Here is a 27,486-nt window from a genome sequence, read left to right as displayed (position 1 = left end):
TATGTTGTTCATTATTTCCCCTAGATGAGTGAGATCATGTGCTATTAGAAATACACTTATAAGAACCGAAAATGAGACAAACAATAATGGTTATGCTGACAGGCAAATGAATCAGTGTGTAGTGAGTTTCTTTCTGGGCCAACAGTTCTTTTGAGACCCAATTTCAATGTCCACCAGTTCCTTATGTGTACATGTCAGCACTGACATTTCAGTTCTGGATGGTGGACAAATGGGAGAACCCAAGTTTTATTCAACAACCAAGATGTTTTTTCCATGAACAACTTGGTTGAGAACCAATTTGTTCAAGATAGGAGATGTTGGAGAACAAACTTTCTCTAACATCTTCAATCTTGACTTTCTTGAACAACTTTATTTTTTTGTTTTATTGATTTCAGAGAGGAAGGGAGAAGGAGAGATAGAAACATCAATGATGACAGAGAGTCATTGATGGGCTACCTCCTGCACGCCCCCTACTGGGGATCGAGCCCACAACATGGGCATGTGCCCTTTACCAGAATCGAACCCGGGACCTTCCAGTCCACAGCACCACGCTCTATCCACTGAGCCAAACCAGCTAGGGCTGAACAACTTTCTTGAACGTCTCCTATCTCAAACAATTCGGTTCTTGGCCTGAAAACCCTTCCATGCTGATACCTGTATGACAAGTCACATTTTCTGAGTTAAGGTATTTTTCTCTGAGTCTAGGACCAAATCCACTCGGCCCACAGAGACAGTATCAGTACCACCAATTTTGTAGACATCCTGGAGGGGCAGAGACAGGGGCTTGTCAGCTGGCCGAGTAGGTGGCAGGATGCAATCCAGAGCTTCAAGCAGGGTGGTTCCTCTGGCATTGCCATCTTTACAGGTGACCTTCCATCCCTTGAACCAAGGCCTATTAGCACATGGCTCCGGCACGTGGTCACCATTCCAACCAGAAATCGGCACAAATGCTACTGTGTCAGGTTTGTAGCCAATTTTCTTAATGTAGGTGCTGACTTCTTTAACAATTTCCTCGTATCTTTTCTGGCTATAGGTTGGCTCAGTGGGATCCATTTTGTTAACACCAACAATCAGCTGTTTCACACCCAGCGTGTAGGCCAGAAGGGCATGCTCACGGGTCTGTCCATTCTTGGAGATACCTGCTTCAAATTCACCAGCACCAGCAGCACTATCAGGACAGCACAGTCATCCTGAGATGTGCCTGTAATCATGTTTTTGATGAAGACTTGGTGGCCTGGGGCATCAATGATGGTCACATAATACTTGCTGGGCTCAAATTTCCACAGGGAGATATCAATGGTGATACCTCGCTCCCGTTCAGCTTTCAGTTTATCCAAGACCCAGGCATACTTGAAGAAGCCCTTCCCCATCTGAACAGCCTCCTTCTCATATTTCTTGATGGTTCTTTTGTCGATCCCACCACATTTGTGGATCAGATGGCCAGTAGAGGCAGACTTACCGGAATCTACGTGTCCGATGACAATGATGTTGATGTGAATCTTTTCCTTTCCCATCTTGGATTTGAGTTAATGGTCGTTCTGGCGGCAAACCCATTGCGAAAAAAGGCCCATATATTTTTAAAGAGAGTGGAAGGGACGGGGGAGAGACAGAGAGAGAAACATCAATGTGAAAGGGACACATCAATTGGTTGCCTCCTGCCTGTTCCCCCACCAGGGCCAAGGATTGATTCTGCAACCTAAGTACATGCTCTTGGCCAGAATCGAACCTGGAACCCTTCAGTCCATGGGTGGACACTCTATCCACTGAACCAAAACAGCTAGGGCTTGTTTGTTTTTGTTGTTAATCCTAACCCAAGGATATTTTTTCCAATGATTTTTCAGAGAAAGTAGAAGGAAGGGAGGGAGAGAGAGAGAAAGAGAGAAACATCAATGTGAGAAAGACACCTCCCGCAAGTGCCCAAATTGAACGTGAAACCCAGGTACATGCCCTTGACCGGGAATCGAACCTAAGACCCTTTGGTGGGTGCTCGAGCCAATGCTCTAACCACTGAACACACCAGCCAAAGTAAGGGAGATAAATGTTTTAAAACTATTCTCTGTGAGGAATTTCTTCCACCAAAGAGGCCCTCTATGTGGCCTTTAAAAACTGAGTTAGGCCCTAACCGGTTTGGCTCATTGGATAGAGTGTCGGCCTTTGGACTGAAGGGTCCCAGGTTCGATTCCAGTCAAAGGCATGTACGTTGGTTGCGGGCACATCTCCAGTGGGGGGTGTGCAGGAGGCAGCTGATCGAGGTTTCTCTCTCATAGATGTTTCTGACTCTATATCCCTCTCTCTTCCTTTCTGTAAAAAATCAATAAAATATATATATTTTTAAAAAAACACCAAAAAACTGAGTTAGGCCATGCCCTCAGTGGTTAAGCGTCAACCCATGAACTAGGAGGTTACAGTTCAATTCCCAGTCAGGGCACATGCCCAGGTTTCAGGCTTGATCCCCGGTAGGGGATGTGCAGGAGGCAGCTGTGTGAAGATCCACGTCCTGTGTGGTTCAGGGTTCAGGGTTCGGGCTCTGGAAGAGGGGCAGCGTGCAAATGACAGAGACGAGACAAGAAATAATAATTTGGAAATTGGGGGGCCAGGCGGGAGCCCAACGCAAAAGGAAGGACTCTGCTTGTGCTCAGGCCTTGCCATTCTTTTATTCAGTTTGGGATACACCTATAGCCCTTAGGCAGGAAATTTCCAGTAACAGGCAGACTATCTTATCAGTAAGGATTTACAGCCACCATTGTCTCAACTAAACAGTGGGTGCTTAGCTCTGACCTTTGCCAGGGCTCAAGGGTCACCAGCATTCCAGGCTCCTTGTCCACACCTCTCTGCTAGTGAAGATAATAGCTGGCTTTCCACACAGCCGATCAATGATTCTCTCTCATTATTGATGTTTCTATCTCTCCCCTCCCATCTCTAAAACAAATAAAAACATAAGCAAACAAACAAAAACGGAGCTAGCGCTGGCCAGGTAGCTCAGTTGGAGTGTCAACATGTGCACCAAAAGGTTGCAGGTTTGATCCTGGTTGGGACGAATACAAGAGGCAACCAATTGATGTTTCTCTCTCACATCAATGTTTCTCTTTCTCACTCCCATCCTCTCTCTTTAAAATAAAAGCATATCCTTGGGTAAGGATCCTACATATTAAAATGGTAATATGTAAATTACCATCACTCCGCTACGCCCACGATTGGGCCAGCAGGAGGCGCAGGGGGCGGGACTCAGGGTGGCCGGGGTAGCTGATTGGGCCAGCAGGACGCTGAGCTCGTGGCGCCAGTGGCGCCGCGAGCTCAACGTCTGTGCCATGGCTGCCGGAGGCTTTTGGAAGGCCTGGGGCACCCACGGACAGCCGGCCAGGTCCCCCGCGATCAAAGGCCAAAGCGGGGGACCTGGCCGGCTGTCTGCTCCGGCGCAAGGCCTTTCGAAAGCCTCTGCAGCGCCGGAGGCTTTCGGAAGGCCTGGGGCACCCGCGGACAGCCAGCCCGCTGGTGCACCAGGTGCATGATTAAATCATGCACTGGGCCTCTAGTTAATATATATTTATATACACACATACGTAGGGTGCCCCAAAAAATGTACACACACTTTAACAGCTGATAGCTCAATTTTATAAATGAAATGTATTTTAAGCCATCAACCCATGAACTAGGTCACAGTTCAACTCTCGGTCAGGGCACATGCTCAGGCTCCATCCCCAGTTTGGGGTGAGCAAAAGGCAGCCAATCAATGACTCTCATCATTGAAGTTTCTCTCTCTCCCTCTCCCTTCCTCTCTGAAATCAATTGGGGGGGGGAAAAATAAGAAGAAAAGAAATGTATTTTAATAAACACTGCCTTTATAATTATTCAAAATGTGTGTATATATTTTTTGGGGACACCCTATAAATAAAAATTGAGCTAATGTGCCTTGGAGACATTGCACAACCTGGATCCATTTCAAAGCAGTTAAACCTCAGAGTAAGGCCCTGAGAATCCCTTAGAATAACTGTTGATACTAGATCTGTCAGAGTTTTGGGACGGCAACGTGGGTGGTGGCAACAGGTGTGTGTGGGGGGTGGGGTGGTTCCTTCCAATCTCCTTTTCCAGTGAATTCTTTCTCTTAAATCCTAAGGGTCTCCACCAGACTTACAACCAGGGCGCAGCTCTTCCAAGGCCAGTGGTCTAACTCCCTGAACCTGTCCCCAAGGCCCCCTTTTCCCTGACTCTCCAGGGCGCTGACAGCAACACCGCATTTGCTCACTTCTTTCCCATAACGTTTTTAGAGCCCAAACAGCCCCACTTAGGCTCCCTCCTGTTGCTTTTTCTATCCTAGGCCGTTCCTTGTTTCAGTGTCTCTAGTTTTAATAAACATGCCTTGGGGTGGGGGGAGGAGGGTACCCAGCCCGTGTGGCTCAGTGGTTGAGCATCATCCCATCCACCTAGAGGTTACCGGTTTGATTACGTCAGGGCACATGCCTGGGCTGCGGGCTGGAGGCAGCTGATTGATGTTCTTTTTCATGGGTGTTTCTATCTCCCTTTCCCTTCCTCTCTCTCTAGAAAATCAATAAAAACTTAAATAAATAAAAAAAAGTTTGGGGAAGGCTAATGTCTCAATTTGCACGTGCTCATGTCCCGCTGAAGGATAATGTCCGTCCAAGAAACGGGGAATTTGCTAGCGGAAGGGTCGTTCCCGGGAACATCGCCGGGCTTCAGGGAAGGCCAGAACCGCGGACGGGAGTTTCAGGCGGATGCCTCCAGGCTCTCAGAAGATGCAGCCACTTGGGCCTGTTAGGAGCGCGGCTCCTGCTTCCTTTTCTCTCTCCCGTATCTGGAAATGGCAGGAAATGCCGGCGAGTTTCGGGGGCAACAGGGTCAGGGGTGGTGGAGGAGTTCACGAGCGCCCTGGGAAAAGAGGGGGTGGGCCCGACGCTGGCGGGAATACCCCGCAGTCCATTCCCAGGGCTTCGCCTTGGGCGTCCCTGATGATCGTTTCTGAAGTTAGAGGGAGCACGGAAGTTCTGTTTCAGAACCCGCGTTCTCCAATTTTGCTCCAAGAAGGATTAGAAGACAAGGGGTTACTTTTTAACAACAACATCCAACAGGGCCGGACGCTGACGACATTTGTCCCCGCCGGCACGCCGTAGCCTTGTTTTTGCCCAGATCTGCGTCACCCGCCTGCCCGCGGAGCCGCCGGACCCCGGCTCCTTCGGATTGGCTAAGGTGGGCTCCAAACCCTTCGCGATTGGCAGCTGCGCCTGGGGGATCCGCCTCCTTCCGTCGTAGGTTCGGTTGAGCCTGAGGCGCGGGGGAGAATTGGGGAAATTGGACTTTCCCACGGAGCTGACGGCGCTTGCTCTCCCCCTACTCCTTTTAATTCCACGCGCTCCAAAATATCCGCCATGGAGAAATCTTGGTAATGACCCAATCCCCGCAAGCATCCTAGAAACACATCTATCTGACCCCTGCCCTGACCCCTCTCTTCCCCGCTGCAGGGGGAGAATTCTGGGTAATTGATTTCTCTGGTTCCCCCAGGGAATTCTGGGTAGCTAGCCCTTTCCATCACGGTACCCTACCCCCGCCCCAATTGTGGGTAACTGGCCATTCTTATTTCCCCCTAGAGAATCCTGGGTACTATTACAGAGGACTCTGGGAAACTGACTTCTCTTGTTCTCCTCCCCCTGCCTCCTCCACTCCCTGCCCTGACTCTGGGGACCTAGCCCCTCAGCCCCCTTTACCTAATTCCTACCCTGCAGTTGCTGCTCCTTCCAGTGATGGTTCAGGGGTGAACCAGGCAAGTGAGCAGGCCTGAAGGGAAGTGGAAAGGAAGTCGAGGATTGGGTTAGGTAGTAAGGGGGAGTGGGAGAGTGGGGGAGAGGAGTACAGAGGACCTAGGTGAGAAGAGGGTGGATACTTTTACCACCTCTGCCCAGATGCCCATCCGCGTCCTTCCTGCTCTATCCCCTCCCTACCTCCTCCTCCTCTAGATAACACACAACACACTAAATATAAGTACCAGAGCCTACCCTTGACTTAGCTACCTCTTTCCCTTTACAGGCCAGGATGCCCACTGGTGCTGTCCTGCTGAAGGTTGGGGTCAGGCATCTAAAGGGGCTGTGGCAAAGTAGGGTGTGACACGGGTTTAATCTGCTGCAATCGTCATGAACTTCGAGGGTCTGGACCCTGGACTGGCAGAGTATGCCCCAGCCATGCATTCTGCCCTGGACCCTGTCCTGGATGCCCACCTGAACCCAAGTCTGCTACAGAATGTGGAGCTGGACCCGGAGGGAGTGGCCTTGGAGGCTCTTCCTGTCCAGGAGTCAGTGCACATAATGGAAGGTGTCTACTCTGAATTGCACAGTGTGGTGGCTGAAGTGGGTGTGCCTGTCACCGTCTCCCACTTTGACTTGCACGAGGAGATGCTGTGGGTGGGAAGCCATGGGGTAAGAACTGGACCCCTTTGTAAGGGCTGAAAGGAGACATTCGATGTGCTTTATCTGGCGTTAGCTGCTTTGCAGGGAGCCGGGATTGAAGTGATGAGAGCTGGGTCCCGTAATCCAAGAGGAAGGGCATGGAGAAAGAAGTCTATGGGACCCAGAAATGAGTTACCTAGGTGTCCTTTTTTAGAAGGCATCCCACTTCTACCACAATTTGCCCGTTCCATGCTTTGATTAGTCTTGTTAGTTTGTAGCCATCCAAATCCAATCTCTAATGCAACCTCTCTTTTCCATTTTTATTATAGAATGGTTAATGCATGTTCCTATATAGCTTATATGGAATGATTTTGTCTTCTCTGGCTGATTTTAATCTCTCTCAGAGCAGTTACCAATGTTGATTTTTTTTAAATGTGTATGCATACTGCCCGTGTACTAGGGAGCCCAAAGATTTTGGAAGAAATAACATGCTAGTCTTGGTTTACTAATTTACCTTCCATAAGGTATGAATTGTTTTTTCATTAGAAAGAATGAAATTTTTTTGGTAATACATTCATTTCAGTGGACAGTATCTGCTGTTACGGTAGGCCCAGCGAATTAAGCTGACTAAAACATAACCCTTGCCTTCAAGGAGTTTACAAGACAATGAGGAAAAAATTCATATAAACAGATAATTTGTGGTACTTTAGAAGAAACTAAACTGTCTGACTTAATAATTATGAATTTAGGATATAAGCTACTAAATGCCAGTGTGAAAAATATTTCCTGGGTGCTAGTGAGCATAAAGGAAAATCAGGACCTCCAGAAGGAAATGACACCTGAACTGAGTCCTAAGAGATGAGTAGAAATCAGATGAAAAAGGGAGGAAAATGCTGTCTTGGCAAAAGGAATGGGATCAACAAAAGTTCCTAATATATCACACAGCATAGTGACTGCAGAGTGCAGGAACTACAAACAATTATGGTTTACTGGACTGGAAGCTGAAGCTGAAGAGTTAGACATTTCTTCATGCAAGTATTTTGAGTTACTAGGTGCCAGGCCTTGCTCTGGGGTCTAGTTTTGGAATAAGCATTTTAAAAGGCAGTCATAAAAATTTATAATATATCAGGTGTTGCTTAGTATCTTAAAAAAAATAAAGCGGAATAAAGGTGTTGAGGTAATGAAGGGTAGAGGTGTTGCTATTTTAGATAGTTTGTCAGGGAAGGACTTTCTGATAAAGTCACATTTGAGTAGAGACCTGGGTTTAGGCCAGGAAGCCCATTTTAAGCCACATAGAAGGGATGTAGGGAGCCATAAAGATATCTGGGGGGAAAACATCCTAGAAAACCCCATTTGTATCTTTTTTGTTAATCTTCACCTGAGGATATTTTTTCCATTGATTTTTTTTTTTTTTTTTTTTTTTTTTTTTTTTTAGAGAGAGAGGGAGGGAGGGTGGAGAGAGAGAAACATTGAATGAGAGAGACCCATGGATTGTTTGCCTCCATTCCAACTGGGGCTGAGAATCAAACCTGCAACCCAGGTATCTGCCCTTGACCGGGAATCAAACCTGTGACCCTTCAATCCACAGATGGACACTCTAACCATTGAGCAAACCAGCCAGGGCCCCATTTGTATCTTTTTAAAAAATATATATTTTTAGCCGAAACCGGTTTGGCTCAGTGGATAGAGCGTCGGCCTGCGGACTGAAAGGTCCCAGGTTTGATTCCGGTCAAGGGCATGTACATTGGTTGCCGGCACATCCCCGGTAGGAGGTGTGCAGGAGGCAGCTGGTCGATATTTCTCTCTCATCGATGTTTCTAGCTCTCTATCCCTCTCCCTTCCTCTCTGTAAAAAAAAAAAATAAATAAAAAAAAATATATATATATATTTATTTTTTTTGACTTCAGAGAGGAAGGGAGAGGGAGAGAGAGATAGAAACATCAATGATGAGAGAGAATCATTGATTGGCTGCCTCCTGCATGCTCCCCACTGGGGATCAAGCTTGCAACCCAGGCATGTTCCAGAATCGAACCTGGGACCCTTCAGTCTGTAGACTGATGCTCTATCCACTGAGCCAAACCAACTAGGTCCCCATTTGTGTCTTAAAGGAGCTTGGACTTGATCCTTCAGGCCACCAAAGGGTTTTTTGTTATTGTTTTTTTAATTACTTTTTAAGATTGCTCTCAGAGAGAGGGAGAAAGAGAGAGAAATATCCATGTGAGAGAAACATCAATCCGTTGCCTCCTGCATGATCCCCAACTGGGGATCAAACCCGCAACCTGAGTATGTGCCCCGTTTGGGAATTGAACCCACCACCTTCTGGTGTACAGGATGATGCTCTAACCAACTGAGCTACACCAGCCAGGGCCATGCCACCAAAGATTTTTATCCAGAATGATGTGGTCTGGTTTGCAACTTCGGTGGATTATCGAGGTAGCAGTACAGAGTTTGATTTAAGGGGGACGAGGTAGGACCGTTTGAGATAAGTTTGCAGGCTGTTGTAGTAGTTCACATAAAATACAATAAGGCTTGAATGAAGCACTATAGAAATGTATACATGAGAACAGATTTGGGAAATATTTAGGAAGTAAAATAAACAAGACTTGACTACCAGTGACTTGGTCCACTGGTTAGATCTGGCACAGTTAAGATTTGAAATGGGGTAAAAGTGGTTAATTTAATTTAGGCAGTAATGACTTTGAGGTTATTATGGTATATCTAAGGAGAGATGTGTAGTAGGTATTTGGATGTATAAGTCTGAAGCTTGAGGCAGTGGTCTGGGCTAGGGAAAGAAGTTAGGATTCATCAGCTTAAAAATTGATGAAATAACCTAGGAAGACAAGTGAGTGAGAAGATAGTGGGCTGGGAATAGCCATGTTTCAAGAGTGGTCAGAAGGGGAGCACATGAAGAGAGGGTCTGAGCTAAGAGTCAGGAGAGAAGCCAGGAGAGAATGACACAGGAGCCAACGGTGGAATGAGTTTCACATTCTCTATTCCAGCCTGTGACCCACAGTACATGTGTCCCTAATGGCTGAAGAGACAAAGACTTGACTGTGGACCATAAGAAAGCCAGCTGGCCAGTGGAGGGTCAGACCCATGTCCCTGGCACTGTTCTGAACACCTGAGCCATTACCTACCCAGTTGGGTCATTGTGAGGGTAAAATGAGGAAGAGGTAACAGAAGCACTTTGTGAAGCGTTAAGCAAACAAAAGACGATATTTCCAGTGTGTTTTTCACTAAGATTGGTGTCTATTATGCCTTAGTCACTGCTAGCCAGAAAGGCCAGGAAGCAAGAATGAAAACAAGCTGAGTGATGTCTAGGTCCTGAAATGTATATTGGGATGGCCCTGCCTCTCCACTCAGGGTGTCGCATCTTTTTGTCCCCTACAGGGTCATGCCACTTCATTTTTTGGCCCAACCTTGGAGCGCTACTCATCGTTTCAGGTCAATAGCAGTGATGACATTCGGCAGATCCAGAGCCTGGAGAATGGTATCCTTTTTCTCACCAAGAACAACCTCAAGTATATGGCCCGTGGGGGCCTCATTATATTTGATTATCTGTAAGTGGCTTCTCAGCTCTGGACTGGGAAAGAGGGTTCCGCATAGAATGGGAAGGCTAAAGGATTGAAGCTTTCGAGGCCCTGGCCCCTGAGCCCTTCCTGTCTCCCACAGGCTGGATGAGAGTGAGGACATGCAAAGTCTCCTGCTGACTGACAGCAGCATGCTGCTTGTTGGTGGGCTGCAGAACCACATATTGGAGATTGACCTTAACACTGTCCAGGAGACTCAGAAGGTATAAGCCTGGGGCAGGAAAGGCCCAAGCAGAGTCTGAGGTTATTGTGGCGGAAGTGGTGGGTCATACTTGAGCTGGGAACATGCCTAAGATGTGTGTGTTACCTTTCTGTTCTTTTGGTTTGTGGGAAGAAGCATTCTCACTGGTTTTCCTTCCCTCCCCAGTATGCAGTTGAGACGCCTGGAGTCGCCATCATGAGACAGACTAACCGCTTCTTCTTCTGTGGCCATACATCTGGCAAGGTGGCTGAGTTCTTTTTTCTTCCCACCAGCTATGTGACTGGGCTCAGCCTTTCTTTCAGTGCTGTGCCTGTAGTTTGAGGGAAGGGAGCAGTGAATGAAGTTCCTATGTAGCCGTTATACTATGAGAGTAGTCTTTCCGCCTGATGTTTTCTGTTGTAACCAGGGACCTTAGAAGCAAGACGGTAAGTGAGTTCTCTTTGGGTTCTCTTTCTGCTTTTTCTGTGCTTTGAATGCCCATAACTAAAGCCTTAGTTCTTTTCGCAGGGTCCTCTCAGGGTTAAGTAGGCGGCAGGTACTCTTCCTGATACCAGCTTGGGTAGATAACCAAGTTATCTCTTCTTCAGATTTCCCTGCGAGACCTTCGTACTTTTAAGGTGGAGCATGAGTTCGATGCTTTCTCAGGGAGTCTGTCAGATTTTGACGTGCATGGCAACCTGCTGGCCAGCTGTGGCTTCTCCAGCCGCCTCACGGGCCTCGCCTGTGACCGTTTCCTCAAGGTGTATGATCTGCGCATGATGCGTGCCATCACACCACTTCAAGTCCACGTGGATCCTGCCTTCCTGCGCTTCATCCCCACATACACTTCTCGTCTTGCTATCATCTCCCAGTCGGGTATGAAGGGGCTGGAAGATGATGTAGGAGATTGATGGACAAAGGGGAACTGGGCTCCAGAGGGAGTAGACTCGCAGGAGCCTCTTTGTTGGGGGAAGAAGTAACCTTTCAGTGGGGTCTCTGGCCTCACTTAGGTTTGGTCAGAGATTTAAGCTTTTGTTGTCCCCGTGTGTGACGAACACAGAAAAACGTAAAAGGTGGAGCAGGCAAAACAACTTTAGAACTGCCTTTTGCTGTGTAGCAAACCTCCCTGTGGTTTCTGGGAAGGCATCAGATGGTATTCTCTCTGGCTCTAGACGTGGATTTGGGGTCCATCTTTCCTTGATACCAGGGGAAGAGGGAAGGAAGGGCATGAAAGGACGGTGCCCTTCATCGTCCAGGGCTCGCTCAGTGGGCTTCCTCCTCCCTCCTAGGGCAATGCCAGTTTTGTGAACCCACAGGCCTGGCCAACCCAGCAGACATCTTTCATGTGAATCCTGTGGGGCCTCTGTTGATGACGTTCGATGTGTCAGCCAGCAAGCAGGCCCTGGCCTTTGGAGATTCTGAGGGCTGTGTACACCTCTGGACTGATTCCCCTGAGCCTTCCTTTAACCCCTACTCCCGGGAGACCGAGTTTGCTTTGCCCTGTCTTGTGGACTCACTGCCTCCTCTGGACTGGAGCCAGGACCTGCTGCCTCTTTCCCTCATCCCTGTCCCGCTCACCACGGACACGCTTCTCTCTGATTGGCCTGCTGCCAACTCTGCTCCGGCTCCCAGGTTGTACCTCACATTTGGACCAAAAGGGGGGTGGGTAAAGGGCTGAGATACAAGAATTCTCTGCAAGCCCTATTATTATTCTACTTCTTTTCTGATTTTTGTATGCCTTCAGTATCTTCTTTATATCTGGCCCCTTGGGGGTTGGGGGTTAGATGGGTAGACACAACCACCTGTAAGCCTCAGAACTCTAATACCACATTACAGGCGAGCACCTCCTGTGGACGCAGAGATTCTGCGCACCATGAAGAAGGTGGGCTTCATTGGCTATGCACCCAACCCCCGCACCAGGCTGCGCAATCAGGTATGTTCAGAGGGAGAAGGCCAGCCCTCACCACCAGCTCACTGGCATTTCTCCTGTCTTCTTCCTTTACTAGTCCTCAGTAGTTTTGTTTTCAGTCAGTAAAGGTTTTTTGAAGCCTACTAAATTGAAGCTACTATGCTAGGTGTTAGGGAGGATTCAGAGACATAGAAGATAGAGTCCTTGCTCTTAAGAAATTTGTATTTAGTTGGAGAAAATAAGACCTATTCATAACAAAAATTTGTATGTTCTGTTAAGTGCTAGAGGAATATTATAAGCATTCATTGACAGCTGTTGGGAGGGAAATTTTTACTCTGGGCTAGAGTGGTCAGGGCAGGCATAATGAAAGAGCTAAATATTGAGCTGGAGAGGTGAGAGATGGGTAAGTAGATAGTAACAGCAGAGCATATTAAAGATGAGAGATCAGTGTTAGTAATCTCAAGAGACATAATTGCAAAATGCGTACCCAATGGGGACTATACTAACCAGCCTGGCAGGAGCAACTGTTATACCAGGAAATAGTGAAAGATTGAGGTTGGAAAGGGCCTGGTTGTGAGGCCTTGAAATCCAGTGCATAATGGAAGAAGTGATCCGTTGACAGGGGCATTCTGGGAGGGTTAGTGTGGTAGCAGTATACTGGACAGAGTGAATGTGGGAGCCCGTGTGGAAGCCACCCAGTTGTCCAGCAGTGGTGAGGAGGTAGTGGGAATAAAAAGCAGTGAATGGTGAAAACCCTATGAAGTTAGGTTGAGGAGTTGGTGACTGTTTCAATGTTGTGGAACAAAGATGCTGAAGACATCCAACAAGGTTACCTCTTTTTAAAAATTCTAGATTCCTTACCGACTCAAGGAGTCAGACAGTGAATTTGACAGCTTCAGCCAGGTCCCTGAATCACCAATAGGACGGGAAGAGGAGCCACATCTCCACATGGTCTCTAAGAAATACCGCAAGGTGCTGGGAAATACCAAGGAAGGACCCCTCTGGGATGCAGGGGAAGGTTCCCAGGGAAAGGGGTCATATGAGAAAAGACTGAAGGACTCAATCGGGAAGCTCTTACCTACCGTGCTGGACTCAGGAGGGAGGTTTTGGGGAAGGCTATGGCTAGGGGACTTTGAGGATATCTTCATCTCAGACTGTTTCTGCCTCAGGTAACCATCAAATACTCCAAGCTAGGGCTGGAGGACTTTGACTTCAAACACTACAATAAGACCCTGTTTGCTGGATTGGAGCCCCATATCCCCAATGCCTACTGTAACTGCATGATCCAGGTAAGGATGGGTATTCCTGTGACCTGAACGTGCTTGCTGCCTTTCTTCTCTGTGGCCCCACAACTCTGTTTCCATGCCCCCAACCAGGCCCACTTTATATACATTTTATTGATTTTTTACAGAGAGGAAGGGAGAGGGATAGAGAGCTGGAAACATTGATGAGAGAGAAACATCGATCAGCTGCCTCCTGCACATCCCCCACTGGGGATGTGCCCGCAACCAAGGTACATGCCCTTGACCGGAATCGAACCCGGGACCCTTCAGTCCGCAGGCCGACGCTCTATCCACTGAGCCAAACCGGTTAGGGCCAGGCCCACTTTAAGATGATCCCCTCTACCATTCTTTCTTTCTTCTTTAATACATTTTTATTGATTTCAGAGAGGGAAAGAGAGAGAAACATCAATGATGAGAGAGAATCATTGATCAGCTGCCTCCTGCATGCCCCCTATTAGGGATTGAGCCTGCAACCCAGGCGTGTGCCCTTGACTGGAATCGAACCTGGGACCCCTCAGTCCACAGGCCGATGCTCTATCCACTGAGTCAGATCAGCTAGGGCTCTACCGTTCTTTTTTACCTCACACACTTCAAGGCTCCTCTGTGAGCTCCACTTCTCAGTGGACTCCTGCTTTGGATTTCCACCAGCTTACTTACCCTTCCAAGCTCTTCCTCCTCATAGCAGTTGCCCGTGTCATTTCTCCTGTTCTTCCCTCCAGGTGCTCTATTTCCTGGAGCCCGTTCGCTGCCTAATCCAGAACCACCTTTGCCAGAAGGAGTTCTGCCTGGCATGTGAGCTGGGCTTCCTTTTCCACATGTTGGACCTCTCCCGAGGTGACCCTTGTCAGGTCAGTGCCTGGAGACCTGGGACGATGAAAGAGGGAGGGAGGTGGATAATAGAGATATCTTTGTGCAAATGGCCACAAGAAAAAATAACCTCTCTCCACCAACACACTTCCTGGATTTCAGGGCAGTAATTTTCTTCGGGCATTCCGCACCATTCCTGAGGCCTCAGCCCTTGGTCTGATCCTGGCTGACTCAGATGAGGCTTCAGGCAAGGGCAATCTGGCCAGGCTCATCCAGAGGTGGAATCGCTTCATTCTCACTCAGCTGCATCAGGATATGCAGGAGCTGGAAGTACCTCAGGCTTATCGAGGTGCTGCAAGCAGGTATGGAATTGGGACAGGAATAGTTAAAGCTACATGACAGGCCCCTCTGTGACTTACCGGGTCTCATAACTCCTTCAGTGTGCATATATCGCCCTCCCCACTCTTAGCAGCTTTTGCTCATCGGGGGACTCTGTCATTGGACAGCTGTTCAGCTGTGAGATGGAGAACTGCAGCCTCTGCCGCTGTGGCAGTGAGACCGTGCGGGCCTCATCTACTCTACTCTTCACACTCTCCTACCCTGAGGGTAGCAACAGTGGTATACCCTGCAGCTGGGTTGGGAAGCTCCCCCAATGTCCTGTAACATCAAGGAGAGGGTGTTGGGGGACTAACACTAATAGAGAATAGAAGGGAGAACCTAGATTGAAGTATCCAGTTTCCCTACAGATAAAGCCGGGAAGAACTGTGACTTTGCTCAGGTGCTAAAGCGAAGCATCTGCCTGGAGCAGAACACTCAGGCCTGGTGTGACAACTGTGAGAAATACCAGCCTACGGTGAGTGGGCTGCTGCACTGGACTAGAGTCCTGACATGTTGGGGACAGCCAGGTCTCATCTGGGGCTTGGTGAGCACTGCATCCAGGGATCGATAGGGAGTGGGGAGAACCCCAGTTTGAGGATGCAGATCCAGGTTTTAGTGCTCCTCTCCAGGTTTCTTCCCCTGTAGGCTCCCTGCTATTCCTTGTTTGTTTCATCCTCTCAGATTCAGACACGCAACATCCGCCACCTGCCAGATATTCTTGTCATCAATTGTGAAGTGAACAGCTTGAAAGAAGCGGATTTCTGGAGAACGCAGGCTGAGGTAAGGACCAGGGCTCGAAACAGGGTCTTAGGAGTCGTTTTTTTTTCCAAGGAGTACTTTCTAATTTTCTCCCTCTTCTGACTGACTTCCACATATGATTAATATTCCTGGAGAATCAGATATTTTCTCCTTTTGTGTTCAGGTTGCCTTCAAGATGGCAATAAAGAAGCACAGTGGGGAAATCTCCAAGAACAAGGAGCTTGCTTTGGCTGATTGGTAGGTACTGTCTTGGGAGTGCCCAAAGTATTGAACTACCAGTGGCTCCTCTTGTCATGGCTAGATCTCCTCAGAACAAATTTCTAATTCTCCTGTCCTGATAGGAAGGAACTAGGGAGTCCAGAGGGCATGCTGTGTCCTTCCATTGAGGAGCTGAAGAATGTCTGGCTTCCTTTCTCTATTCGCATGAAGCTGACCAAGAACAAAGGACTGGATGTTTGCAATTGGACTGATGGGGATGAGATGCAGGTTGTTGGAAAATTGGGAAGAGGAGGGGGAATAAGGAAGAGAGGGATGGGGCAGAAGCAGGGCAGGGGGAAGGTGGGATTTAGTATAGGAAAAAGAAAGGGAGCAAGGCTGAGTGTTTGCCAGTTGTGGGCTTCTCCAGAGTCACTCAGTTCATTGTTGGGAGTCATAGATGGGCTAGGATGGAGATAACCCACCGTGGTGCCCCATTCCATACCCCAAACTCCTTGTCCTCTATCCCCATTCCCCTTCCTTCCCCATCCTTAAACTTAGCTTAGCAGCCTGGGTACCCCCCCTCACAGTGGGGCCCAGCCAGGGCAGAGGAGGAACATGGTGTCTATGTGTATGACCTGATGGCTACTGTGGTACACATCCTGGACTCACGCACAGGGGGCAGCCTGGTGGCTCACATCAAAGTTGGAGAGACCTACCACCAACGCAAGGAGGTGAGTGATGTAATACAGTGCAGGGATACTCCTGGTGGTGGCCAGAATGGAATCCAAAATCTGTCCTTACCTTCAGTCTGAGGCAGAGTGGTCCAGCCATCACTTTGCCATCAGTCTTTCTCTGTATCTCCATAGGGCGTTACCCACCAGCAGTGGTATCTCTTCAATGACTTTCTTATTGAACCTATTGATAAGGTTAGTTGTAACACATTGCATCTCCCCTTTTCCTAGCATCCTCATCCTCATCCTCAGTGCCCTAGAGAATGCCAGACAAATTTAGGAGGGAGGGATGGGTTCTCAAGAACTATAAGCATTAGCAGAGCTAAACGTACCACCAGAGTCCTATCTTCTGTCTAATTTGGGGAAAAGGGGCATATATGTAGGCCATTAAGTGCTTTCTCTTTTATAGCATGAAGCTGTGCAGTTTGACATGAATTGGAAAGTTCCTGCTATCCTTTATTACACCAAAAGAAATCTTAATTCTAAATACAACCTGAACAGTAAGTGGTACAAGAGTAGACCCAAGGTGTGGGTAGTTTAGATTGGTCTTCAGGAAGAGATCTGGGAAGTAGCTTTATAAGATGAGGATCTGTGCCTTACTGGGTAGCTCAGTTGATTAGAGCATGGTCCTGATACACCAAGGTTGCAGGTTCGATCCTAGTCAAGACGTAACCAATGAATGAATAAATAAGTGGAACAACAAATCTCTCTCTCTCTCCTCCCTACCCCCCTACCCTTTCTTCCCTCTCCCTCCCTTTCACTTAAAAAAAAAAAAATCAATAAAAAAGGCATGCTTTAAAAAAAAAGTTAAGATCTGCAACCAATGTTAATATTTCCCGTGATACTACAGAGAGTCCTACTCATAAGACCTTAAATTTAGAAGCTGCAGATCCTGAAGGTATAGTGGGAAGGAGGTTTTGGGGAAAAGTCTGATCAAGTAACTAAGGTTATGATTTTGAGTCTAATCATTCTTATCCCCAAGTGAAGATCTCTTCTTTTGGAAATGAACTCCTTATTAAGTCCCTTTTTGGTGCCTCTAAACTGTAACTTCATTTTTGTAGACTTTCTAAGCTAAAGTCCAAAATGAATATCTTATTCTTTCCTTTCTGTTGACTTTTTTTCCATTATCACATTTCTTTTTTGTTGTTGTTAATCCTCACCCAAGGATATTTTTTCTTCTGGCTTTTGAGAGTGGAAGGGAAGGAGGGATGGGGAAAGAGAGAGAAACATTGATGTGAGAGAGAGACATCAATTGATGGCCTCCCACACACGCCCCAACCAGGGCTGGGGATCGAACCTGCAACCCAGGTATGTGCTATGCTCTAACCACTGAGAAACACCAGCCAGGGCCTTATCACATTTCTTATTTACCTATTCCATCTACCTGCTTTGTTCATCAAACATGATCTTTTTACTCATATGCTTTAGTTATTGAGGGATCACAGTGAGACCTGGTCTCTGGTCAGCTACCTTGGGCTTCGCTCCCCTGGTCACTTCCCTGCCCCCAGCAATGTGTCTTCTGGATTCTCCCTTTCAGTCAAGAACCCTATTGAGGCAAGTGTCCTGATGGCTGAAGCCTCACTAGCACGGAAACAGCGGAAAACACACACTACCTTTATTCCGCTGATGCTGAATGAGATGCCACAGGTTGGGGACCTGGTGGGCCTGGATGCTGAATTTGTCACCCTTAATGAGGTAACCAAGACCAAAAAGTGTAGAATGTTAGAACAGAAATCTGGGGGTGCTAAGAGTCATAAATATTTCTCTGATTTTCTTATTAACTCTTCTTATGCAGGAGGAAGCAGAGTTGCGCAGTGATGGTACCAAGTCTACCATCAAACCAAGTCAGATGTCAGTAGCTAGGATTACCTGTGTTCGGGGCCAGGGACCCAATGAGGGCATCCCTTTCATTGATGACTACATCTCTACCCAGGAGCAGGTATTAGAATATGGAAGTGCAAGTGGCACAGACCCTGTGTTTATGTAGAGTGCTCTAGAACCCAGGGAAGAGTGGTAGGGGGAGATTGTACCTCACTTCCTGAGAGACTTGTCTTTTTTTCTATCCCTAGGTCGTGGATTACTTGACTCAATACTCAGGAATAAAGCCAGGAGATCTCGATGCCAAGATTTCCTCTAAGCACCTCACAACTCTCAAGTCTACGTACTTAAAGCTTCGTTTTCTCATAGACATTGGAGTCAAGTTTGTGGGTCATGGTCTGCAGAAGGACTTCCGGGTCATCAATCTCATGGTTCGGGCAGGGCTCTTTTAAGAGTCTTCTTTGAGTGTGGGCCACTCAGGGTGTACATTGTGCCTTTGGGGAATGGGAAGTTTTGGGATCCCCTATCTTCAGCCTTCCATTCTTTTATTCCTGCCAGGTGCCCAAGGACCAAGTCCTTGACACTGTCTATCTGTTTCACATGCCCCGAAAACGAATGATTTCCCTGCGATTCCTTGCTTGGTACTTTCTGGGTGAGTTGCTCTGCCTTAAAGATGCTTGTGGTGCTCATTAAGAGCAGGAAAAAGTGTTGGAGAGGCCAAAGAGAGTAAAAAGGACCCCGAGTTAGTGGTGAAGTTATTAAAGGATTTAATTAACTTCAGTATCCCTTCTGTACACCAGGGATGGTGTTTGGCCTCTTCCCTTAAAGGCAGTCAGGTGTTTTGTTTTGTTTTTAATATATTTTTATTGATTTCAGAGAGGAAGGGAGAGGGAGAGATAGAAACATCAATGATGAGAGAGAATCATTGATCAGCTGCCTCCTGCACGCCCCCTATTGGGGATCAAGCCTGCAACCCAGGCATATGCCCTTGACGGGAATCGAACCTGGGACCTTTCAGTTCACAGGCCGACGCTCTATCCACTAAGCCAAGCTGGCTAGGGCGGCAGTCAGGTTTTTTATTGCTTATTGGGAGTTGGGGATGTGAGTAGGGGACATGTTCTTATCTTCCTTTGCTAGGTCTCAAACTATTCCACCTCTACCTCCCCCAGACCTGAAGATTCAAGGGGAGACCCATGACAGTATTGAAGATGCTCGCACAGCCCTTCAGCTTTACCAGAAGTATCTGGAGCTAAGCAAAAATGGCACTGAGCCTGAGTCCTTCCACAAAGTACTCAAGAGCCTTTATGAGAAGGGCCGAAAGATGGACTGGAAGGTGCCTGAGCCTGAGGGCCAGACAAGTCCCAAGAGTAAGGCCTGGGATGGGACAAGGGAAACTGAACTGGGTGGGTTTTGATTGCATATGTGACAATTATACCCACCATAATAATGATGATGATAACAGTACCATCCCTACCTTATATTCTTGCAAAGCACTTAACAGTTTACAAAGCACTTAATCCAACAATCAGTGAAATAGCTTTTGTTACTGAGACTCTCCTCTTGCCCAGGTCTAAAATGTTTGGGGCAGGTCCAAGCCCTCTTTTCTCTTGCATTTTTCCTTCATAAGAAGAATCCAAGGTACTTTTTCTCCACTCACTTTAAGAGTCAATGTTCTTGGTTTTATCTCTGACAGATGCAGCTGTTTTTTCTTCAGTGTTGGCACTCTGACCTCATCCTCTCCCAACCAGCTGCTGCCTCTCCCTTCAGTGTTCTGTGGCCTCAGAACGGGAGATAGCTTCCTAAGTTGGCTATACCCTGTCTACTTCCAGAATTGAACCTGCTCAGGGTTTACAGGTGGTGCTATTAATAGAACTGGAATGCAGCAGAATTGTTGCAAAAGGTCTAGCAGCCAGATTCCTTTTACGTCCTTTGCAAAAAACAGTCTAGATGAAAGTAATTGGTATTCTTAATAAATATCCTGGGTAATTAATATCCAGGCAAAGAAGATCCTGGAACCAAAACTTTCAGTTCCTAGTTGGCTAGGTACTGGAGAGTAACCAGATACAACAACAGCAGTTCAAGACTTAGCTCAAGTCTATGGCTGCTTGAAGGATGCCAGGAAGCCAGCATACAGTCTTGTGGCCCTCGCAAACCAGTGTTGCCAACACCATCATTGCCAAAAGGGCCTTGAGTCCAAGACAAAGCTTGGCTGCTGGCTTCCTTCTTGCCGACAGCTGAAAAGCATCTGTCTTCCATCCACTCCACTCTCCTGTTACAAGTTTTGTTTTCTTGTTATTTTTTAAAGTTTTGTTTTAAACTGCATGTTTTATAAAATAAAAACAAAAATGTTATTGACTGTCATCTATCTCATTGGGGACCTGTGAGTGTGGGATTCTCTTTGGCCTTCCTCTCCTTTCTCTGTGTTGACTATTATAACTGGGAAAATCTAAGGCTTTTAAGTTCCCACCTAGAATTGAAGGTAAAGCTCTGTAGAGTCCAAAGTTAAGGATATTGGAGGAGTATAATTAATGTCTGACCTGGACAATCTTAGGTCAATGCTGTGGCTTCCTCAGGTCGGTTTCTTTTAAGACAGAGTAGGACTTACCAGTTAACTGTGGAAGGGGAGTGGAGAAGCTGACAAACTACAGGTCCCAGGATATCTTAAAACCTGTGGCTACTAACAAAGGGTCTGCGTGGTGCTGCGGTGCTCCCTGGGAGATGTAGTTTCCAGGGTATTGAAACGAGCTTTTTATTTTTGTTGCAAGTATTACAAAAGTAATATCTATAAAACGGGCTTCTTATCGGCACCAGTGCACCTTTGTTTTTGAAGGTCCTAGCCCACTAGGCTGGCACACACGAGCGCCTGGCCGCCTCCACGCACCACTCCAGGGCCTGTCCTCGGTGCAGGCCACTCCTTTTCGTCGGCTGACCCCTAGTGGTCACGTGGAGCTGCTCGCCACGCAAGTCTGGGTCCTGCGATCCACCGGGGTCCTCGCTGCCTGGGAGTCGTTCCTAATCTGCCTGTTCGCGCGAGAGTAGATGAGCGGGTTTGGGGTCCGACTCTGGCGTGGGCTGGCTCCGCAGTGAATCGGAGCCCTGCTCAGGCGCCCACTTAGGGTGCGGGGAGCTGTTCAGGCGGTCGCCCGGGCACCCCGTGTCTGAAAGCGCCGGAGCCTCTGGAGAAGCCCGGACAGCCCCGCTGCCCGCAGCCAGGTGCTAGAGTCGAGACCTAACGTGCGAGACCGACCGGCTTTCCGCGCCTGGCTCACGGCGGCGGCCCCGGGAGCAGAGGTGGGATGGATGCGAGTGGCGCTGGGGGTCGGGGCTGGGCTGCAGCGAAGGCAATGGCGGGGTCCTTAGAAAGGGGGCCGGTCCGCAGAGGAAATAGTTTATAGGCTGGAGGTGGGGACGTAGTGATCTGCAGTGCTGAGTCCCAATAGCCCTAGTCACTGAGCGTGCTCCTCGCGGGCTGGCCACCCGCTGCTTCCACGCTTCATCAGCAGCTCTCCTTGCCGGCAGCCACCTGTGCTCTCGTCCTCGCTTCATCCTCCACCTTCGTTCCGTAGCTGCCACATAGCGCGGTGAGCCCTACGCAGAAGACGCTGAAGCACAAACACCCAGGGCCTCCTGTCCGCATAGTGTCTGGGGCTGAGCCCAAACCCACTGCCCGAGGGCATCCGGGTCCTCTAGCGCCGACACCGAAGAACCCCTTGCGTGTCCCGGCCATTTCCTGGAAAGTAGAACCAGTCACACTGAGGCCTTGTAGGCCTTGGGATGAGAGGTGGGTGGGGGAACGGAGCCGGCTCCTCATACTTGTGCTTTATTCCAACCCAAACCCAGGTGGAGCAACCCCATTACGTTAAAGATGAAAGGCTGGGGATGGCTGGCCCTGCTTCTGGGGGCCCTGCTGGGAACTGCCTGGGCTCGGACCACCCAGGACCTACACTGTGGAGGTAAAGACACACAGAGAAGCCGGAGGAGGAGGGTGGGGAATGCAGAGCGTTGGGGGAGGTGAGACCCGAAGCCTGGATAAGAATGAATGGAAATCCCTGGGTTGATTCCTTTTTCCCCTCCCCCCACTTCCTCTCCCGCTGCGCCAGCTTGCAGGGCTCTGGTGGATGAACTAGAGTGGGAAATTGCCCAGGTGGATCCCAAGAAGACCATTCAGATGGGCTCTTTCCGAATCAATCCCGATGGCAGCCAGTCAGTGGTGGAGGTAACTGTTACTGTTTCCCCAAATAAAGTAGCTCACTCTGACGTTGAATGAGGACTCAACTAATTAAGGAGCTTGGTTTAATAGAAATGAAGAAAACGTTGACCCAGAGAGGTATCTAAAAGATAGGCTGTCTCATTTGGAAGAGGCTGGAGACTTATACCCTAGGCACTTGCTTCCTGGTTCCAAGCCTTGACACGTTGTTTCTGCTGTAGAAGATGCTAGCAGACCGGGAACCCTGATCAGCCCTCCACATCCTTAATCCATGTGACTCATGTTTTCACTGTGGCAATATGGTATTCACACATTCACTCAAAGAAATAGACGTTCTCATTCTTATATTTAGGAAATTTACTTTAGTTGAAAACATAACACATATAATAATGTTGTACCTAGTGAACAATAAAGAAATGTAAATGTTGTAATGCTTGTGAAATGATTTAACTCTTTGCACTCGCTTTTTTCTGGATTCCTTTATTCTAATGCTAACTGTGTCGAGTCACACTCAACATCCGAGTGCAAAAGGTTAATAGTTGTTATCCTCAAAACCTATACTACCTTTCTAATGTTCTCCTATTGAGGGCAGGTTTTAGTTTCATTTTAATACCAAAAAAAAAAATCGTTATCTTACATCCATAAAAATTAAAGGAATTCAAAGGAAAAGAACACATAGTTGACTAAGATTAATCAAAGAGGTCTCTTTATAATTTGGACCTAATGGCACCTGTTTTACATCTTGGGCTTGTATATGGGGTAAAATAAGACTATATACAGTATTTGAAAACACTTTGGAATTACAAAAATAAACCCGTACTGTTTTTAGATAAGGCAGGCTTTTTACACTAGGTTGGTTGAGCTAGGTTTGGAAGGAAAAGTAAGGGTGTAAATGACTAATGCACAGAGGTAGAAGAGAGTGACCCAAGGCTGAGGACATTTCTAGGTGCCTTATGCTCGCTCAGAGGCCCACCTCACGGAGCTGCTAGAGGAAGTATGTGACCGGATGAAGGAGTACGGGGAACAGATTGACCCTGACACCCACCGCAACATTTACATACGTGTAGTGAACCGGAATGGAGAACCCAATGACGTGAATCTAGAGGGCATCCGAATTGATTCAGACATCCGTGGCACCCTCAAGTTTGCGGTGAGCTATGGGAGTGGGTAGCTGGTTCTTAGAAATTAGGGGAGTTATTGGAGAGCCCAAGTGGAAAACAGGATTAATATCCTTGTTCTCCTCTCGAGTCAGAAGCAAGAGGCCTCTACTTGCTGCCTTCTCTTACTCGTTTCTTCCTTGGGTTGGCAGTGTGAGACCATTGTGGAGGAATATGAGGATGAACTCATTGAATTCTTTTCCCGAGAGGCTGACAATGTTAAAGACAAACTTTGTAGTAAGCGAACAGGTAAGCTGCTCCCACTTTACCTTTTGTCCTCACAGCTCTGTGGAATCAGGCACATTCCCTAGCAGTCCGCCCTACCCCTGATACTAGCTCAAGAGTTGGCTTCCATTACCCGTGGCTTAGGGACTTGGGTTGTTCCTATTCATTCTCTTCCTGTCAGCTTTCAGAATTTGTGGCTCCCTCATGAGGTACAAGTCAGAGGATAATGGGAATGTTTTGTCATTTAAAAGCATATGCTCTGGCCCTGCCAGAGTTGCTCAGTTGGTTGAGCATCCAAGGTTGCTGGTTCGATTCCCGATTGGGGCACAGCTGATCAATGTTTCTCTCTCCCCCCTCTTCCTCCCTCCCTACTTCCTTCCTTCCTCTCTCTAAGCATGTCCTCGGGTGAGGAGTAAAACAAAAAAACATATGCTCTGAAAAATGGTGGTTGGTATGTGTATCAGTTTGATTTGGGGGTATTTTCTTAATAGTGGCATATATCAATGTAAGAGTGGCGTTTTCTTTCAAACTGTTATGTGCTGCTTGCAGATTTATGTGACCATGCCCTGCACATACCGCATGATGAGCTGTGAACCACTGGAGCAGCCCGACTGACAAGCTGGATGGATCACCCCCAGGAGGGGAAAAGGTGGCAATGCCGTTTATATTATGTTTATACTGAAATGAACTGAAAAAATATGAAACTAAAAGGATGAACTGTGTTGTCTTTTCACGTCCAGAATTGGTCCTTAGATTAGGTTTGAAAATGGGGTGTTCCAGACAGGACATAAAGGGAAGGGAAGGAAGAGCTTTGGGAATGGTGTCGCATGAAGGTAGGAGGAGCCTGAAGCTTTCATCCTTTTGCCATCCGAGATTCCTGCTGCGCTCACAAACTAAAACATTTACTCCGTGCCTACTCAAATGTTTCAAGCTTAATTGTGAAGAAAAGGGAACACTCTGTGAATAAGCAAAAGAACATAGTAAGTGTGTGGTGGTATAGGATTCTAGAAATTACATGTGCTCATACTGATGAAACGTGAAGTAAAACAGCTTGGTCTCGAAGGAAATAATGGACATGCATTATTCTTTCCTCCCTGCCCTTCCAGATGGAGGGATCAACAAGAGCATTCAGGAGGGGGAAAATGGATGTGATCAACTCAACAAAAAGTAAGGGCTTTTTCAGATAGGGAGAAATTAGGTAAGGAATGTTATTTAATGAAAGGCCTTATTTGATGGCCTATGTTTTTAGATCTGGTGCCAACAGCAACACTAAAGTATATCCTTTTCATCTCCATCACTAGCTATTGTCAATCTAGACTATAAGTCTGTCCTCACTTTCTGTATGTAGAGATTCTGTACTGGGGCATAATAATGAAAACAAAGGATACCTTCTTTGAGGAGCTTTTTAAATACCTGATTCTGAGATGTGACTGTCTTAGGTTTGAAATGGAACGTTTCTGTCTCAGGAATGCCTCAGAGAAAGAACCTGAATAAACATTTCAAAGACTTCTTAAATTAAGCATTTGAGAATCTAAAGGGACCTTGAAGGTCATCTAGTCCACCTCTACCCATTTTACATATGAAGAAAATAAGACCCAGAGAAACCACAGGTTCTGAAGTTATGCATTGAGTGACAAAAATGGATCTAATATACGCTGTTTCCAAAAGTTAATATGGTCTGATATAGCTGTGAACTAGCTTCTATTTTAAGTCTTTTTTTCCCTCTTATTACCTTGCACACAGAATGAATGTATTCAACAAAGCTTTCTTATACCATGATCCCTATGAAATCTAACACAGGATGTAGCTTAGAGCAAGTACCCTGAAATTAGTTGACAACTGAACTCAAGATCTAGTGTTAATTTCTTCTCTCATCATTTATAAGAAATGCTATATCCAATCAAATCGATTTCCCAGAGCAGCTTACTAACCCTTTTGTCTTCTGTGATGCACATGAATAATGTTCACATGCTTCATAACCCTGTGAGTATGCCCAGGATTCTGTCCACTGCCTGCCTGGCATCTAAACACTTCTTACTCTTCCATCAGAAATATAAGTATGAGTAGTCAAATAGGAAACTTGAAACTTTTAATTTACAAAAATAATTATCCACACGTTTTAATAAATAAATTTAATGTTAATCAGTAACAAATTACTTGACATGCACCTTGCTAGTTTGTCAGGGTACGGCTGTTAAGAACTCTCCCAGCCCAGGTCTTTGCCATTGGTACATTGGGATGAGTCCTACATAGGGAAGAGTGGATGTGATTGTCTTTGACTTGATCCTCAGAAGTTAGAAAGATATACTTCGTACATCTCTTAACTCATATCATAAATTACCACAGGAACCCGTTAATTTACCTAAACCCTTCTGGAGGCTCACTGTAACAAATTGTTCTAGCCCAGTATTTGATAGAGCTTATATTCAGCCTTGCATATCTGGTTACACTTTAAGCTTTAGATGCCTTCTAAATGAATTTATCAGTAAAATGATAAAACTCAAACATTCCCAAAGCCAGTGTTAAATGATATCTGGACGTGACTAAGAAAATTTATATGTGAAAAACCAGTCCTTTAAAAATAAGTTTCAGAGGATTTTTTTGCTGTTAAAAAGCATTCAGAACAGGGACAAGCCCTGGTTGGTGTAGTGCCGTTAGAGCGTCATCCCATGCACCATTAGGTTTCGGGTCGATTCCCAGTCAGGGCGCATGCCTAGGTTGTGCGTTCAATCCCTGGTTGGGCACACGGGAGGCAACCAATCGATGTTTCTCTCTCTCTCTCTCTCTCTCTCTCTCTCTCTCTCTCTCTCTCTCTCAAAAAATCAATTTTAAAAAATTAAAAAAATAAATAAATAAAAAGAATAGGGACAAGATTCCTTTAAGCACAGAACTGGGATGAACAGCAGGGAACTGGTACAGTTGACCCTTGAATAATGTGGGGGTAAGGGGCACCAATCTCCACATAGTTGAATATCCACGAACAACTTTGGAAACTTAGCTAGAGTTGTCCCTTGGTGTCCCTGGGGAGCTGGTTCCCACTGACACCAAAATATGCAGATGCTCAAATCCCTTACATAAAAAGGCATAGGACAATGCATATACTTACTTGGTCCTCTGCATCCACGATTCCCAACTACAGATCTGTGGTTGGTTGAATCTGTGGATGTGAAACCTGGGGATACAAAGGGCCGACTGGATATTTAACTGAAAAAATCCACATATAAGTGGACCTACTGCATATGTTGAATACTCACATAACAAGGACATACACATTCTGATTTAATGTTACAACTCTTAGGAAATAGATGTGCCTGGCTGGTGTGACTCAGTGGTTGAGCATCCACCCATGAACCAGGAGGTCACAGGTTTGATTCTCGTTCAGGGCACATGCCTGGGTTTCAGGCTCAATCCCCAATTGGGGGCGGGGCGGGGAGGGGGGAGAAGGTACAGGAGGCAGCCGATCGATGATTTTCTCTCATTGATGTTTCTATCCTTCTCTCCCTCTCCCTTCTCTGAAGTTAATAAAAATACATATATTTTTTCAAAGATGCTACACCCATTTTACAGATGAAGAAGCTAAGCTCAAAGAGGTTGAGCTTGCTAGTTAGCAGGGAACCAAGACCTCAACCCTAGTGATCATCTTATCCCTAGGCCAGTGGTCTTTCTGTAAAACCTTACTCTCTGTAATGACTCGCATAGTCCCCAGTGGCTGTGAAAAGTTGTACTTCTTTTATTTAAAAACTACCTCCAAGTTTGAATGTGTGCCCTCTGATTATAATAATCTACAGTGAAAAAACACTATAGCCTCTTCAGCCATTTCCCAAACTGATTATTCCGTGTAAGAAGCCCAT

General features: G+C 46.9%; 3 protein-coding genes across 7 annotated transcripts; 2 read left to right on the top strand and 1 right to left on the bottom strand.

The window, feature by feature from the left end:
* Positions 1-666: 666 nt before the first annotated feature.
* LOC307101062 (putative elongation factor 1-alpha-like 3) lies at positions 667-14,047 on the bottom strand (the record flags this gene model as incomplete). Its single annotated transcript, XM_079773785.1, is given in 3 exon segments — positions 667-1,166; positions 1,169-1,538; positions 14,013-14,047. Coding segments are annotated over 2 exon segments (846 nt in total). The 5' UTR covers positions 1,515-1,538; positions 14,013-14,047.
* Positions 5,240-20,911, top strand: PAN2 (poly(A) specific ribonuclease subunit PAN2). Of its 4 annotated transcripts, none has more exons than XM_079774734.1 (26): positions 5,240-5,395; positions 6,037-6,422; positions 9,783-9,952; positions 10,065-10,185; positions 10,350-10,427; positions 10,772-11,039; positions 11,453-11,795; positions 12,000-12,096; positions 12,925-13,044; positions 13,242-13,361; positions 14,075-14,203; positions 14,325-14,524; positions 14,635-14,768; positions 14,909-15,015; positions 15,222-15,320; positions 15,463-15,536; positions 15,641-15,785; positions 16,085-16,228; positions 16,364-16,423; positions 16,638-16,728; positions 17,766-17,923; positions 18,024-18,167; positions 18,298-18,477; positions 18,605-18,698; positions 19,216-19,413; positions 19,740-20,911. In XM_079774734.1, the coding sequence occupies exons 2-26, from the start codon at positions 6,141-6,143 to the stop codon at positions 19,772-19,774; spliced, it is 3,591 nt and encodes a 1,196-aa protein (XP_079630860.1). In that variant the 5' UTR covers positions 5,240-5,395; positions 6,037-6,140; the 3' UTR covers positions 19,775-20,911. The 4 variants fall into 4 exon arrangements, with proteins under 4 accessions (XP_079630860.1, XP_079630858.1, XP_079630859.1 ...); XM_079774732.1 differs by having other exon boundaries at positions 14,635-14,780; XM_079774733.1 differs by having other exon boundaries at positions 14,632-14,768.
* A 288-nt stretch (positions 20,912-21,199) lies between these two features.
* On the top strand, positions 21,200-26,103 carry CNPY2 (canopy FGF signaling regulator 2). Of its 2 annotated transcripts, none has more exons than XM_079774737.1 (6): positions 21,200-21,337; positions 21,887-21,999; positions 22,147-22,262; positions 23,200-23,403; positions 23,563-23,659; positions 24,185-26,101. In XM_079774737.1, the coding sequence occupies exons 2-6, from the start codon at positions 21,912-21,914 to the stop codon at positions 24,226-24,228; spliced, it is 549 nt and encodes a 182-aa protein (XP_079630863.1). In that variant the 5' UTR covers positions 21,200-21,337; positions 21,887-21,911; the 3' UTR covers positions 24,229-26,101. The 2 variants fall into 2 exon arrangements, with proteins under 2 accessions (XP_079630863.1, XP_079630864.1); XM_079774738.1 differs by lacking the exon at positions 21,200-21,337 and adding an exon at positions 21,354-21,627 and having other exon boundaries at positions 24,185-26,103.
* Positions 26,104-27,486: the final 1,383 nt, after the last annotated feature.

Source organism: Cnephaeus nilssonii (genome assembly GCF_951640355.1).
Source record: "Cnephaeus nilssonii genome assembly, chromosome: 6".
NCBI lineage: Eukaryota > Metazoa > Chordata > Mammalia > Chiroptera > Vespertilionidae > Cnephaeus > Cnephaeus nilssonii.
This window is presented reverse-complemented; position numbering and strand designations above follow the sequence as displayed.